At 34.8% G+C, this 15,544-nt stretch overlaps 1 protein-coding gene across 1 annotated transcript in view; it reads right to left on the bottom strand.

Annotated features, from left to right (window-relative positions):
- The window catches only part of HUWE1 (HECT, UBA and WWE domain containing E3 ubiquitin protein ligase 1), a 1,068,888-nt gene that overhangs the window by 644,072 nt on the left and 409,272 nt on the right, over window positions 1-15,544 (bottom strand). The window contains exons 42-43 of the mRNA XM_090396304.1: window positions 10,753-10,993; window positions 4,260-4,422 (exon numbers count right to left, since the gene is read on the bottom strand). Of these exons, the coding sequence (XP_090252430.1) occupies window positions 4,260-4,422; window positions 10,753-10,993 (404 nt within the window). The remainder of the gene's footprint in view (window positions 1-4,259; window positions 4,423-10,752; window positions 10,994-15,544) is intronic.

Genomic DNA, 15,544 nt, shown 5'->3' on the forward strand with positions numbered 1-15,544 from the left:
GGCAATATTCATCTCACAGTCTTTGATCATTCCCATGTCACACAACTATAGAGACCACTTGGGAATATGCATATTCTTAATATTCTCAAGTTACAATAGCTAGCTTCCTATTTGCATCCATCACCTTTGGCATGCATAGAAGTAGGCTGGATCCCAGGTCTACTCACATGCACTACCTCTCAGTTACCATATTTAAATTTCCATACCTCAGACAAAGGCCTATTTCAACAGAAAAGTGAAATTACCACACAGATCCTGGTATAAAATCACAGCAAAAGCATTGGATTGTATTTTTGTACTCTTTGCTACTACAATGGGCCTACCTGAATCTGATGTTTACAGCAACTTAAGGAATAAGGGATGTGGACTCTACAAACAGTTGAGAGATCCTGCTTTTACTATTACTGGAGGGTTGGGCATGCTGTGTTTTTATAAGGCATTAATTGATTATTGAGCCTCCGTAGCTCAGTCCTGATTCGATTCCAGTCAGTGATGTGAGGAACCTTTATCTGTCTTTTTCGATGAAAGATGGGTTAGCCAGTCTCATACCGAGGTAGGGGATTTTTCTACTCGAAAATTGAGTTTTTCGTCCCCCAGAACAAGCAAACTGGCCCTGTGAACACATGCATCTATAGACATAGGACACACCTGGAGGCATGGGACTAACCACCTTATCCTTGAGTTATGGTTGTAAAGTCATGGGCACTTAAATACCTGTTATGATAAATGAAGGAGAATGTGATTATTACCACCCCCATCCCCAATGCTGTTGCTAGCAAGAATTTTTTTCTGATGATTGCTAACACAAAATTCTTGATTGAAAGAACATCACCATTTTTCCCATGGTTCCAGAAAGTATCGCAAGCCAATACTAAGAATGAAGACAATTTCTCTGTGGCATTACAGTTGCATGCATGATGAGAAACAGTGTTATGTTTATGTGTTCTAATACCTTACTTTTTTTATTTCTTTTATCTAATAATGTATCAAAAAGCACTATCTGCATTCAGATAGCTTTTTGAGGACAGTGAAAAATTTGAGAATGAAGGATTTTAAACTGAATGGGAGAGGAAAGATTAGCAAAACATGCATTCTCTGCCAGGTAAGCAGGAAAAAGACCCAGAGGAACACCAAGATATAGGTGTATCGATACAGTAAAAAGTGCCATAGAAAACAAATATAAGATCTAATAATGTTAGGTTCTTGACATATAACAGGTTGATTTGAAGAAAAATTGTTGAGAGGAAGTTAGTAATGAATGTAAGTTCTTCATAATATCCAGTACATCCCTTGAGATTACATGTCAGGAATTTGATGATGATTATGATGGATTTCTGCACAAAGGAATTTCTGCTTTAGCACCAGATCTCAATTTGCCACACACTAAGGTTCACTATCCAGCAAGTAATTAATATACTCTGAAGGAGCACATTCATTGCTTCCTGAACAAGAGTTATAGCAAAACTTGTTATGCTAGTCAAAACTGTGGAGCCAAAAGAGAATTCTGCAGCTCGTTCAATTCATCAAATGTTTGATTCCAGCTCAGACTCCTATACGTTATCAAAATCCTAATTTAGTTTCAAGCAGTTGAAATGAGCAAAGATCATCTAACAAATGAATGCACTGTTGGAATGAATTATCAAAGGAAAACTTATTACATTATAAAAAAATAAAAAAAAATAAAAAAAAAACCTCACATTTTTTGCCATATTAAAACATTAAAATTAATTTTAATCAACTTAAATATTGAATTTAATATTTTAATTACATACAGCTGTTTCTTTTCTTTTTAAGAAAAACATTGTCTCAAGAAAGATTGCCTCTTTCATCTCAAATCTGGTTTACTGATTTTTAGAGCTGAAAATAAATGCTTTATACTGGTATTGGAGGACAATGTAACCACCATTTGTACAACATCTCATATGATTTTAGGGTACTTTAATATTGCATTTTTACTATCATTAAAATACCAGTCAATTTTTTTTTTTTTAACACCAGTGAGAGATGCTGACACCTCAACTTGAATTTAGTCAATGTGCTATGTACTGAAAGGAGAAATGTATGGTATGCCTTTTCTACTTCTAGTCAACAGCATTTTGAGCTATGCTCTTTGTCAATAATTTTTAAAAGTCAAATCATAATGATATTACAATTGCTTTGTACTGCACCAGGGCAGCTAACATTTTTTTTTTAAAATAGGCTCCAGCTACACAGCCCTGACTGCAGTCCTTGACTTATGCAGGCAAGAATGTAAGATAACGTAAGAAAATCTGTATCCACTATACAGATTTACATGTCCCACTACATGGCAAAATCCAGTGGGACAATGGATCCCAGTGATAGTTGTCCAGATGATTAAAAAAAGTCCAAGGAAGAAAAATATAGAAAAGAGGAAATATGAAAGTACTCATGCCATCAAGATGGCAAAGCGATCATTTGAATTGTGAAAATGATGCTCTGAACTATCACAGTTCAAACGATTACCAAATTATTATTATTATCATCATCAGGTATATTTATGGAGTCAAAAGATTCGTCGTGGGAGGCCCACAGCATAGTTCACAATATAAGTACCATCGATAATCCAATCAGAATTTCAACATGGTCCAGCAGCTAATCAATATTCACACAATATCTATCACACCACCCTTAAACTGATTCACTGATTAACTAATAACAACCACAGGCAACCCACCACCCTGCCAGCAAAAAATCTAGAGCTCACATTCTTTTTAACTAATTGATTATTCAACTTCCAATGGTGAGCTCCTGTTCTACCCCCATCTCATATAGTGAATAATTTCTTCCACTTTCATTCTATAAAACCCTTTCAATAACTTGAATGTTTCTATCATGTCACCTCTCTTCTATCAGTTTTATGAATGGTTTTATATATGTGAAAAAATACATACTTCAACTAACAAAAGAACTGAGAAAGAAGGCAGTCAATTTAGAAATAGCTACTTGGCAGACATGTTTCCCTCGTTCTCATGAGGGAGTATGTCTGCCCAGAAACTAATTAATCCATTATTTGAAATTGATTAATTAGTTACTTTTTGAATTATTAATCCAAATATCTGAATTGCACAGAGAAGAACAGTAGCAAACATTTTTTTTTATGAACACTGTTATCTCTGTTGCAGACATGCAGTCCTTACTAAATTCTCTACATATCTTCCTGTTATGAGACATACAGCAACCAATGAACAGATATTCAATTTCATTCCCAATTCACAAAAGCAATTTTGTTAAACTTCATTATCCAGATTTATCATTTAACATGTTAACATCATTTGTCAGAGAATATCCAACTTTCTAGAATATGAACTCTTTTTAATGTTATTTAATTAAAAATCATATATGCCTCAAAGAAACATATGTTACTTTTCTGGCTGAGATCTGCATTTCATTTTACTTTATCAAAAAACCAATTTTTAGATGATATGAATTATTATTAGATAACCAATTGCTTCTCGATTTGTCAGGCCTTCCAATCCATCCACAGGCTGTCATTCGAATTCCTTTCCTTATGGCTTGAAATATTTTTCCTCTCCAAGTTACTTGAGGTTTCATACATTTTCTTCCACCTAGAGGATACAAATCAAATACTGTTAGCCAACTTGTATCTGATATTCATCCTTCTGAAGTGACCATGCCAATGTAAACACTTCTTTTCCAATCCTTCTACCACAAAATCTAGCTGAAGTATCCATTCTCTGATGATTTCATTCTGAACCCACTGAATCATAGAGATACAACTACTTAGCCCATCCATTCCACTGTACATAGCCTTTGTTTCTGATATGTAATAACCACCCTTCACCTCCATACATCAAATACTTTCAATGATAACCTACAAAATAAAAGTCCTACACCCATTGGCACAGGATTTTTATTGGTCTGCTTTCATCGAAAGTCTAACAACAAGAGACTTGGAATATGAACGTGCCATACTCCAGAATTTACAGCAATAACTATCATTATTCTGATGCATATGGAGTAATTAATTACACATAGCTTAAAGGCTGTGTAATTGAGTCTTCTTTATAAAAATTTTGGCGCCACTGATGATCTAAGTTTGTTAACATACAAACTTAGTTTATTTCATTACACCTGTTATATGTTTGAAATCATGTATTCTCAATACTGAAAATTAATTGAAGAACAATCTTAACGCTTAAGCATATTAGGGATATATAAAGAATATCCCTAATTCATAGAAATGTAAATTTTCGTCATTCACCTAAACCTATACTCACCTCTTTTAGACATAGGTAATAATGCAATTCTTAAAGTGTTTTTTGTCACTTCTGTGAAGAGATCTGGATCTCTGCATGCAGCTGCACCTAAAACCCTTAACACATAATGCATTTCTTTAGAACTAAAGAGTGAGCTAGACCCAACTGTCGAAGATCGTACAACCTATAAAAAGAAATTTCTATATATCAACTTTCTAGGATATATATTAATTATCAAAATACATATCCATTCTGCATATATTTCATCCATTTTGGACTAATGTTACAAATTAACTGATTTAAATAACATAGCAATACTGAACATAAACCACTAAAGTCAAGGATAGAAAAATAGATTAATTAAGGGTATCAGATATTAATAATTTTTAAGTGATATCTGAGACCTCAATCTTTATAAGCAAGATGAAATCTGAATAATGCACATCAAACTGCAAGCTGGTCTACCTTCTCTAATCTCAACTCAAAATTTCTAACTATACTCTATATAACTGTTTTTATCAGAAGGAAAAGGACATTTCTGTTCTTTGATGTGGCTCAAGAAACAGAGGAGATGGAAAGAAGAAAATGAGACTGGTCTGTTCACAAATATTGAGTGTTGCATGAGATATCTCACTAAAAATGCTTGACTGTGTCCAGATTAGTGCAATTTGATTAACTGGTGCATGTTTCACTCAGAAAAGTAGAAAAAGTTAGTCAATGTGTTGACCAGGCATGACAGTGATGAGTTAAGACTGGACAAGGATTACGATTGTAAGTGGGATGAATTTGAGGGATGGATGGAGTTGTAAAAAGAGATGAGCTAAATTTAAATGGATTTGATATGAATTGGCTGGAGAAATTATTGCTGTAAGAGATAAAAATGACATAAATCAGCAGGTAAGTAAGGGAAGAGAGAGATTGTGAATGCAGAGGCAAGTGTCATGCAGTGAAGAATATGAAAGAATAGAAACACAAGACAAACAGGACAATGTGTGTGTGTGTGTCAGGATGGGGGGGGGGGGGGTCATGGTGGACAGGGAGACACTGCATGAGAAGAGTGGATTATAGTTACAGGAGCAGATGTGTTTATGTAGAAGAAAGAATTGGAATGACCAGAGAAGTAGAGTAAAAAAACAGGTCTGATGAGAGATGTGAAATGAGTGATGACAGAGATGAGTGGCCAAGAGGGAATTAGGTGTCACATCCGACACGTGGAGTTTGTGAGGCTTGTTGTATAACCAGAAATAAGATAGTAATAAGAATAAAACATAAAAAGTAATAATAAGGTAGTAATAAGAAATGTATATTTTCGATAGTGTATTCACCAAAAAAACTGTTCAAATAAGTAAGACATGGTTAGATGACGATGACATTCTGACAGCAAACAGAGAATGGATAGATGCTTTTCATTAGGGTAGGCAAGATAAAGGGGGATGGGAGGAGCGTTGTTGATGGTAACTGGACATGAAAGAAGTGAATGGTGACAGTGATTTTGAAGCAATATGGTGTGCACTGGAAATGAAAAGAATGAAATATTTAGTTGGGAACCACTACAGAGCTGGTAATGTGGAGGGCAGCAAGAAGGGAATGTGCAGGTAAATCAGTCTAACTAATAAGAAAAGAGTAATCAATATGAATGATTTTAATTATGGTAATATGAATATATATGTGAAGCAAAGAGAATGAATTTCTTAAGTTTTAGAGTAAAAACTACCTACAACAATTACTTTAAAGTAACAACTAATGTAATAGAGGGTACATGCAGATGCATGTATGATGTACATGCAAGGGTCAGATTTTATTTTCATCAGAGGAAGTTATTGTAAATATGGTGTTAAATCTCCCTCCAGTTGGTGAGAGTGACCATGAAGCGATATTGTGCGATGGCCAACCATATGAGACTTCTGTGAGAAACGGATATATATGGAAGTATAAAGCTGGTGATTTTGATAAGTTCAGGAGGCAGCTTGCAGCTATATTATCTAATGATCAGTTGGAAAGAAAGGAGATCGATGTTGCATTGGAAAGGCTCAGAAACTGTCTGGCAGAGATAATGTCTGAATTCATTTAAAAGTCAAATAAGATGGGCGTGAAATGGATGAATGAAGACGTGAAGCATGCAATTTGTAAGAAGAAGACATACGGAGATAGCATAAGATGAGTAGTGGTAATAGTCGGTTGCATGAGAAATACAAAGAAAGCAAAAGAGGCAAACTCGTTTAATAAAGGGCAGCAAAAGTGCAGTATGAGAAGCAATAAGGTCCAAAGATATCCTAGGGAGTTTTTTTGGATAGTAGAAGAAAGAATGATTATGGAAGGATGATATGGATGGAGAGTATGGTAGAATGATAACCACTGAGGAAGATAATAGATATGTTAAATGAGCAGCTCTCTCTCGTACTTTTCCATAAGTTAATGCCTGGCCTAAAATCTATGTGGCCATGGATTTTTGTGATTGTCTGAGAAAATGCCAATGGTTGTGGTGGGCGGTAGATACCATTGGTATAGTTGCGGTTTGTTGGTGGATTGAGTGGAGACATTTGTAGAGCAGGTTGACTCCCTTGATGAGTCTTTGGACACCCTGGAGGTGTCACATAATAATAATAATTAAATGTGCAAGGAATATGAGCTTTTTTTTTTTAATTATGAGTCTTTAGAATGTGTTATCTGTTGCTACTGGAATAGCAGTATGTCCTATTCTCAACTTGGATCTGAGTGAAGAGTGCATTTTCTGCAGAAGTATGCACAAAACACTTTTTTATTAATGAAATGCCAGTTTCATTAATAAAAATACGCTAACCAGCCCTTGGCCAAGTGGTTAGCGTATCTTCTCTCCAGCCAAAAGGCTGTAGGTTTGAATTCCACTATGGGCATGGATGTTTGTGATTGTCTGAGAAAATGTCAGTGGTGGTAGGCAGTAGATGGTGTTGGTGTAGTTTGTTGATGGATTGAGTGGAGACAGTTGTAAAGCAGGTTCCCTCCCTCGATGAGTCTTTGGACACCCAGGAGGTGTCACGTCATAATAATAATAAATGTGCAAGGAATATGAGATTTTTTTAAAATTATGAGTCTTTATTATGTGGTGTCTGTTGCTGCTACTGGAATAGTAGTTTGTCATATTCTTAACTCAGATCTGAGGAAAGAGTGCATTTTCTGCAGAAGTATGCACAAAACACTTTTTTCTAATGAAATGTCAGCCTGCTTGGCTAATGGTTGGCATATCCACTCTCTGGCCAAAAGGCTGTGGGTATGGATGTTTGTGATTGTCTGTGAAAATACTATTGGTGGTGGTGGTGGCCAGTAGATGACATTGATGTAGATAATTGTAGTTTGTGAATTGAGTGGTGGAGAAAGAGCTGTAGAGTAGGTGCTCTCCGTCGAATGATTCTTTATACTCCCTGGAGGTGTCATAATAATACACCTACAATTACTACTAATAATAATAAACCTGTTAATATTATTAGTAGTAGCGGATGAAGAGAGACATGATTAAATTATTGCTCACATCCTCTTTCAATACCATCATGTTACAATAGTGAGAAATTGCAAAGTCATCAACACATAGAACAATGCCTCAATTAACTTTGTTAGCAAAGAGTTGCACTTAAAATAGAGAATTGGGAAAACAACCACTTTCTGATGATGATGCAGCCTCAGATAGTGAACTTCCCACTCAGATGAGGAAAAGTTGAAATACAAAAAATTTTTTCCCATGTCAAAAAACACTGAAGCCAGATGTTATCGTTTCAGGAAAGTGCATCTAATGCATGTTTCTAAATAGGACAAATAGTCTAACATTAAACAATCTATAAAAGCCACCATGTGTGCTGGAGAAAAGGTCGGTGCATTCTAAATACCAGAAATAAATGGTATTGACTATTTTATCCAATATCTTACAAATGATTGTCCGAGTGAGAGTGATAGGGCAGTAACTGTATGCTTGTGTTAGATCATTTCTATAATTTAATTATAATTGAAAATGATAACTGATCTCACAATACATATCAATACCTACCTAGCGCATCATCTGAGACATTATCCCCTCTTTTGTAGGGGCCTCCTTTCTGAATGGCTGATTGTAAGGCTCTAGCCCACTGTTAGAGCTATTTTAGATGTGTTTCTCTTTCAATATTAAGAACTCAGGAGGACAGGTAGATTTTAAAGAAATTTCAGTATAATTTTCTCTCAAAGTATCTCTAATAGCTGTGCTGATTGGAATCAATCAGCATACCCATTATATTCCAAAATAAATAATGGATTCTATATCTTTCATTTCCTCTGTATAATTTCTGTACTAGATGTCTGATTAAGTGATGAGGTAAACTGGATCCAAGATTGTTTATGATTCTGAATTTAAAATAGCATGCTTTGACTTGAGCAACTTTTAAAAGCTATTATATTAGGTTTGTCAGAGTATATACGAAATATACCTTATGCTCTCGAACATTTTTTGGTTACTTGGTACCCTGGGTTCTACCCATGGTTTTGGATATAGTGGAAATCAAGATAAATGTTTTTGGAAATGCAACTGTTGCTACTTGAACAATACAATTGGATATAGTTTGTTGATAGGTATTTGACTAACTGCTTTATCATTAAATTTTGCAAGATACGAAAAACTTTTCCAGTCTGCCATGTCCATTATTTATACAAGCAGAAGATGTCATCTGTGAGGACATACTGCAAATAACAGGAAAATAATGCTTCCATACAGGTTCTCTTCAACATTCCACAGAAACAGGGAAGCAGGGTTGTAAGATCCATTGTAAAATATGAGCAGATGGTCATATGGAAAAATATACTGACAATTATTGAACATCTGTCCAGTGATATGACCTCATTACCCCATAGACTGTTGTGTCCATTAAAGTCACCTGATGGGCTCAAGAAGTAAATATGAAATTATCAAGTTCAATCTCATTTAACCACCAATTCAGTAATAAATAAATGGAACAAGATTCCACCAATAGGTGAAATCAATAGTCTAGTCACTACTGCTTCTAGAACAGAATTAAGCTGGATGTGTCAGAAAAGCGTATATGTAACCACCAGGATAGATACTCCACCACATGCAGGACAATCTCCAGTTTTGTCCTAATGAATAATGACAAAATGCTCTAAGGAAGGGTCCTAACTGAGTTTTAAATGTTTCCTGCAGACAGAAACTGAATGGATTGTGTTTCTGCAGAAGAATCTGTTATTATCAATTTATCAATATAGAAACATAACAGTTTCACTGTATAAATTTCCCTGTTGTTTTGGGTTTGTAGGCTTGTCCAATTTCTGAGATGGTGAAGACTTGCCTTTATCAGGCTTAAATTTATCTGTTGATTTAGGGAAGTATAGATGGCTACTATTCATCTCTTCCTCTGGAAAAATGTTTACTACATTACCTGGAGTGTCAGGATCATTTGCATCTGTGGATGATACAGAATCACCCCCCCCCCGGATGTCTGATGGTTCATCATTCAGAGATAAATTTTTCCATAATATTCTTGACAAACAGCTTCCACAATCAAATGGGGTCATTTTTGGATTTGTTGCAGGAATGAAAGAAGTAGGTTGTTCAACTGATTCCCTCAAGAGCATAAAAGACAGCGAGGAATTATCAGCAGATTCTGAATAAGACTTATGAGATTGAGTTGCTATTTGAAATTTTGTTTACTGTCACTTTAGTAGAAGAGGATGTCAGGACGTATGGTGGAGTTAGCTTCCTCTTTGCATCCTGATATATTTTGTTCAGTTTTTATTTTAATTAATTAAATATATTTTTTTCATTCTTTCACCTTTGACATGCACAGGAGTAGTCTAGATGGGCCACAATAAACCTTAGGTCTAGTTCATGGACCATAGGCAAGAAGACTTACTGTGCCATTATTAACTCTTGCAGGCAAGCATACTGATTCTGTTCAAGTAATTCAGAATCTGTCTTGCTGAACAGAGGCGAAATTAGTGTAAGATCAGCAGTTCCTTCTTTCTGTGTGTACATTGATGACTCCCTATAACAAACATGGTGGCAGAGCATTGAATCCCAGTGATGGTAGTCTGGAAGATATATATATATATATATATATATATATATATAAACAGAAGTAGCGCTAAGAATACAGGGAGAAAATCAAAGAAAAAGGATAACAATGAAGAGGTTGGGTGCTCACAAGGGAAACAAGAGGGTGGGGGGCAAGAAGTATAGATGAGAGGAAATGAGACAGATCAGATTTTATACATTCTACCTTCTGATCAAGAAGGCAGAATGGAAAAAATTGAAAAAAGGCATATTTTCAATTCAGAAACAATCTACAGTATTCATTTTTGCAAGTCATTTATATTTAAAGTAATCATGATTATTACTTACCATTATAGGAGTATTTCTCCACTGAGCAAATAACATTCTTTCTCACTGATCTCACACAATATATAACTTCTGATATAATCTGATGTAAATCATTCTGCATTTCTGTTTCTATCCTGAGCATAAAGTTAAATATAAGTAAAAAACAATAATAGTGCTTACCTTTTCCATAGTGTGCTTTAATGTCTGCGGCTCTTCTAAAACATGGCGTATCAATAATGTTGCCAACGAAGTAAATCCTGTAAAATTTGATGCTTGAGTTAAATTAAGCAACATGCGAGGCCCACCTAATTCAGCAAATGCAATGGCATTTTCATGATTACGAGTGAGTCGTAGGCACAGTCTCATTACAGCATGAAGTGTATCGGGTTCTACTGGGCCAGCAATGAGACCAACACATACCCTAGAAAGAAATGTTATTTTAAAATTACACCATCAATTACAATTTTACACACACACACACACAACAGTAATGTGATATGCTAATCACTTCCTGCATCATTGAAACTGGAAGTCTCAGAATACAGTATGTTCATGTGCGTGTGCACAGGAACAATGTATAAGAAATTACAGTTCTGGCTAAGAATCAGAAATACTGGGTTTGCTATAAAGCAATCATCTCTGTGGTTTCAATGTGGATAATGGTGCAGTAATTGCAGCTGCTGCTTTATCACCAGAATAATCACTTGCAGAAATGCCTAGTTTTGAGTAAGAGTTCAATACTAAATTGTGATGGAGCTAGATAGCACATGAATTAATTGCAAAGACAATTTCAGACTATCATTACGTTAATTATAAAGAGATTAATTTGCTCTGACAGGTCAGTGTCTGACAAACACAGACTAACATAGTAAGGGAAAGATGAGAATTTTGTAAATGGCAGTAAATTTATCAGTACCAGTGCAAAATTCTGCATTTTTTTTTTTTTTTGTCATTACTAAAAAAACACCTACATAATGATTCTTCATAAAGTCATTCATACAGCATTTGAAAGTAATGACAGGCATATTAAGGAAAAGAATACAAAGAGCAGAATTTCAATAACTTTCATGAGTTCATATCTGTGTAACAATATATATGTTCATATTATTTACTCACTGAATTCTCGGAATTCAGTCAGTAAATAATATGAACATATCTACATGCTGAGTCAATATAGCTAATAATCACATATATGCCAAGCTATTTTAAACTTGATTTTACTCCATTTCCCAAGTAAGCAAACAGACAAATAAGTTCAAGTTTCCTCATTTAAATCTATTTCTCCATCAATTAATTCACTAATTTCATTTTCAACCATATCGCAAAAGCCCTCTAAGTGGCATTACTATAAAAATAAAATTTTTACCTAAAAAGCATTACATATTGTATGCAACTCACCAGAAAATAAAGTGCTCAGCTTGAGATGAACACACTTATGATTTTTAATGTGCTTTCCTGGCAGAAAACGAAGACAACCTTCAACAATAATTAACACTTTACATGGTAAACAATTGATGTACATGCGTACTAAAGGGTGCTGCCCCTAAAATTTGCAACTTATAACTACATGTGCGATAAGGGCAGACACAAATTTAACAAAGATAAAATTTGATTTTATCTTCTTTAAATTGAAAGTCACGCAGCGAAAAACTTATGAAAAGATAAAGGGTTACTACAATTTGTACACCGTGTCATATTGACACTGCATTGTATAAATACCGCGTTGAAGAAGAGTTGCTACAATTTGTAGACTGCATTATAGCGAAACCGCATTGGTTGTATAAGTGCCATGTTATACGAGGGTTACCTGTACATGTATATTATTATACACACATTATATTAGAGAGAGAAAGAGAGGCTAATTCTATTTTACCTATTTTACCTACTCAACTCATGGAATGGAAAGAATGAATGTTCAAAGGAAGTATTCTTTTTAGCTATTGAGTACAGAAATTGGCTAGTAGCTGGGTTCCACTACTATCATATGGCATGTTAAGTGAATTTCTATCTAGTCAAATTATATTAAAGAGAATAAGGGCATAGCAAAGAATAGCTATCATTTTTCATGTGTTAAATTATTTCTTTTAAGGTTACACAGTGATCAGCATTCATAGTTAAGAAATTATGCACATACAACAGACGTGTTAAAATAATTATTAACTTACTTTAACATGTGTTGTGTCTCCACAATTTCTTAAATATGAATTCATGTATTAAAGATTAAGAGCCAGGAAAAACTCATGATAAAAGTTTAGTGTTGTGAAAAAGGAAAATGATTTAAAATAGCATTTAATGCTTACAATATTTCATCAGTTACAGAGACATCTTCAGTGGTATTGAGAATACGACATCAACTGGTGTGGAACATTGAATGCTAACTTGGCTCCTCGGATAGCTTAGGATTGAAGTTAGCAGTTCACTAAGTCTTTGTATCCCAAAAGAAAGCTATCTCTCTTCCAGTACAACGTCCTAATTAAACTACATAAAGATATCTGCTTCGTAATCACCAAGTCTGACAAGGGAAGTATACCATTATCCTCAATGCTAGTGAATACAATAAGGAAATGGATATCATTCTTAGAGATTGCTCCACCTATTGACCTTTAGATCATAATCTAAAGGTCTGTAGGTGGAGTGGTCTCCAAATCACAAATCAAAAAATAAAAATAAAAATAAAAAAATAAATAAATAAAAATTAAAAAGCTTACTTAAAAAAAAAAAATCAAGATCAGATACATCTGAATTGAAGAACATAAAAAAATACACCTACAGTCATGATTATGGTCAATCTAGTCTTGTAGATCAGCTTTGGATACAGCTCACAGAATCAACTGGAAAAAGACCATGCTCCATTACAATAAATGTAGTAGAGAGAGAGAGAGAGACTGTTTTTAGAATCTGCTGCTGGTCTTAAAATCAGCTTGCATAAAACTTCCTAAGTTATGGAAAACAATAATACTTCGAGATTTCAGTTCACATCCTAAGCCACCAACAGGTGTCCATGGGGGGGACACCCAACCTAATTAGGACTATTCTCCATGTGTTTCTATTTTTCATTGTTTCCAAGTCTGGTTCACTGCAGTACACTTCTGTCTATATATTTCGAACTGTTATACATGAATTGTAAAACAGTTTATTCTGAGCTCCAGATTGTTGGTGGAAGAAAAATCACTATTGCATATGCCAAAGATCAGCTAAATTGGACTTCGCTGAATAAGAAATCTATAAATTTTGCTTTTGAAAGCAAAATTTATAGATTTGATATACAGCCAGGTCTCTTTTTATGCACTAGATACATTTCACAGAAAACCGCATATAAAAAATAGCACAAAAATGGCCTAACTTATGTTGAAAAATTAGGGATACGTTCTATAATTTTCTAAAACCGCATAAAACCAAAGCAATGAATTAAAATAAACCTAAAATCGCATAAAAAAGTTTATGAAAATTCAGGAAAATAGGAATGCCTAAGTTTGTTTTAAAGCTTTATTCATTTAATTTTATTGAAAAGGGCAATTTTTTTTTTTTTACATTTAATTTTAATATGAATCAGAATTATCATCGCTATTAGACAATGTTTGTGACCTGGTGCAAAATCGCTTTCATGACCAGAAGAGATAGTCAGCACATCAGATCTGCATGGTAAAGGCAATGGTTCTTCACAAACAGAATTAGCTTCACTCTCGTTCTCTGCTGATTTTTTTCTTCTGACAATGTAATCAGTGATTAATCATTGCGATGATGATTTCACTAATTTTTTATACAGCTCACGATATCCAGACATACAGTTCTTCAGCTCACGTTGGAATGGCTCACTCAGAATTTGTGTCATTAACAAGAAAATAATTTGCTAATTTATTGCACAGTTCAAGACCTTCTCAAATTATACTTGCACTGAGGGGGAGAGGTTTTTCTTTTGCTTCCCTATCATTTTTTGGATCTTCGAAGATATCTAAAGCTAATCGATATCCAATAATATCATCGTCACATAAGGCATTATACACGACTGTTTTGAAACCGTAGTGCATGATTTTCTAAAAGTAACAGGCCTTCAGATTTAAATTTTAATATGAATAAGAGACAATGGACTTTGTTTAATTTTGGTGTTAGTGAATCATCCACCTCCAGGATGTACAAAGGGATGGGAATACTATCAGCACACAGGAGAATAAAGTCTGCATTCACTCGTAAGTATTTATATTATAAATTTTTTGTGATCAGAATGGGATGTCAATGAAAATCAGCACAAATTAATATGTTTAAATAATTATTAATTAATAGAGGTGCTTAAGGGTCAAAGCTGTAAAACTGAGAGGAGACCTCCACATAGCCTTTAAAGGAACGCGGAGAACCGACCAGGGTTTCTGACCTAATGTCCAATCCTCACCTTCTCATGGTGCACCCTGTTGGGTATCAACAAGGATACTGAACGAACGAGGATGAGCTGCCAATTTGGGATTTAGCTGACCAAATTGTATTCTTATTGGTTAAACCAAAATAAAAAATGATGGTACAACATGACAAAATTTCATGCCGGCTGGGGCATCGCCTGGTTAAACAAGGCCCCCCTTTGTTTTAGCCAGGGAACCAGGCGAACAGCGAAAAGTCAGCTACTGGAACAAATCTGAAAACAAACTCCAACTCAACATCACCAGAGTTAAAGATCGGTACTATCAACATAAGTAGCCTGAATAGAAAAGAAATGGAGCTAGCCGAGGAATTAGATAAGTACCAGATCGACATAATAGGGGTGACTGAAACAAAAAAGACAAAAACGGGTGAGATCTTTCTGAGCAATAAATACAAAATGTTATATTCAGACAATGACAATCAAGGAAAAGGAGTAGTCATAGTAATCAACTCAAAATACGAGGTTAATCTTCTTGAATGGCAGTCAGTCTCAAGTAGAGTAATGTGGGCAAACATGAGAATGGGGTACTCGACAATGAGACTTATTTGTGCCTATGGATCC

The sequence above is a fragment of the Typopeltis vanoorti genome, chromosome 1 (assembly GCF_054136105.1).
Source record: "Typopeltis vanoorti isolate ZY-2024b chromosome 1, IOZ_Tvanoo_1.0, whole genome shotgun sequence".
Taxonomy (NCBI): Eukaryota; Metazoa; Arthropoda; class Arachnida; order Uropygi; family Thelyphonidae; genus Typopeltis; species Typopeltis vanoorti.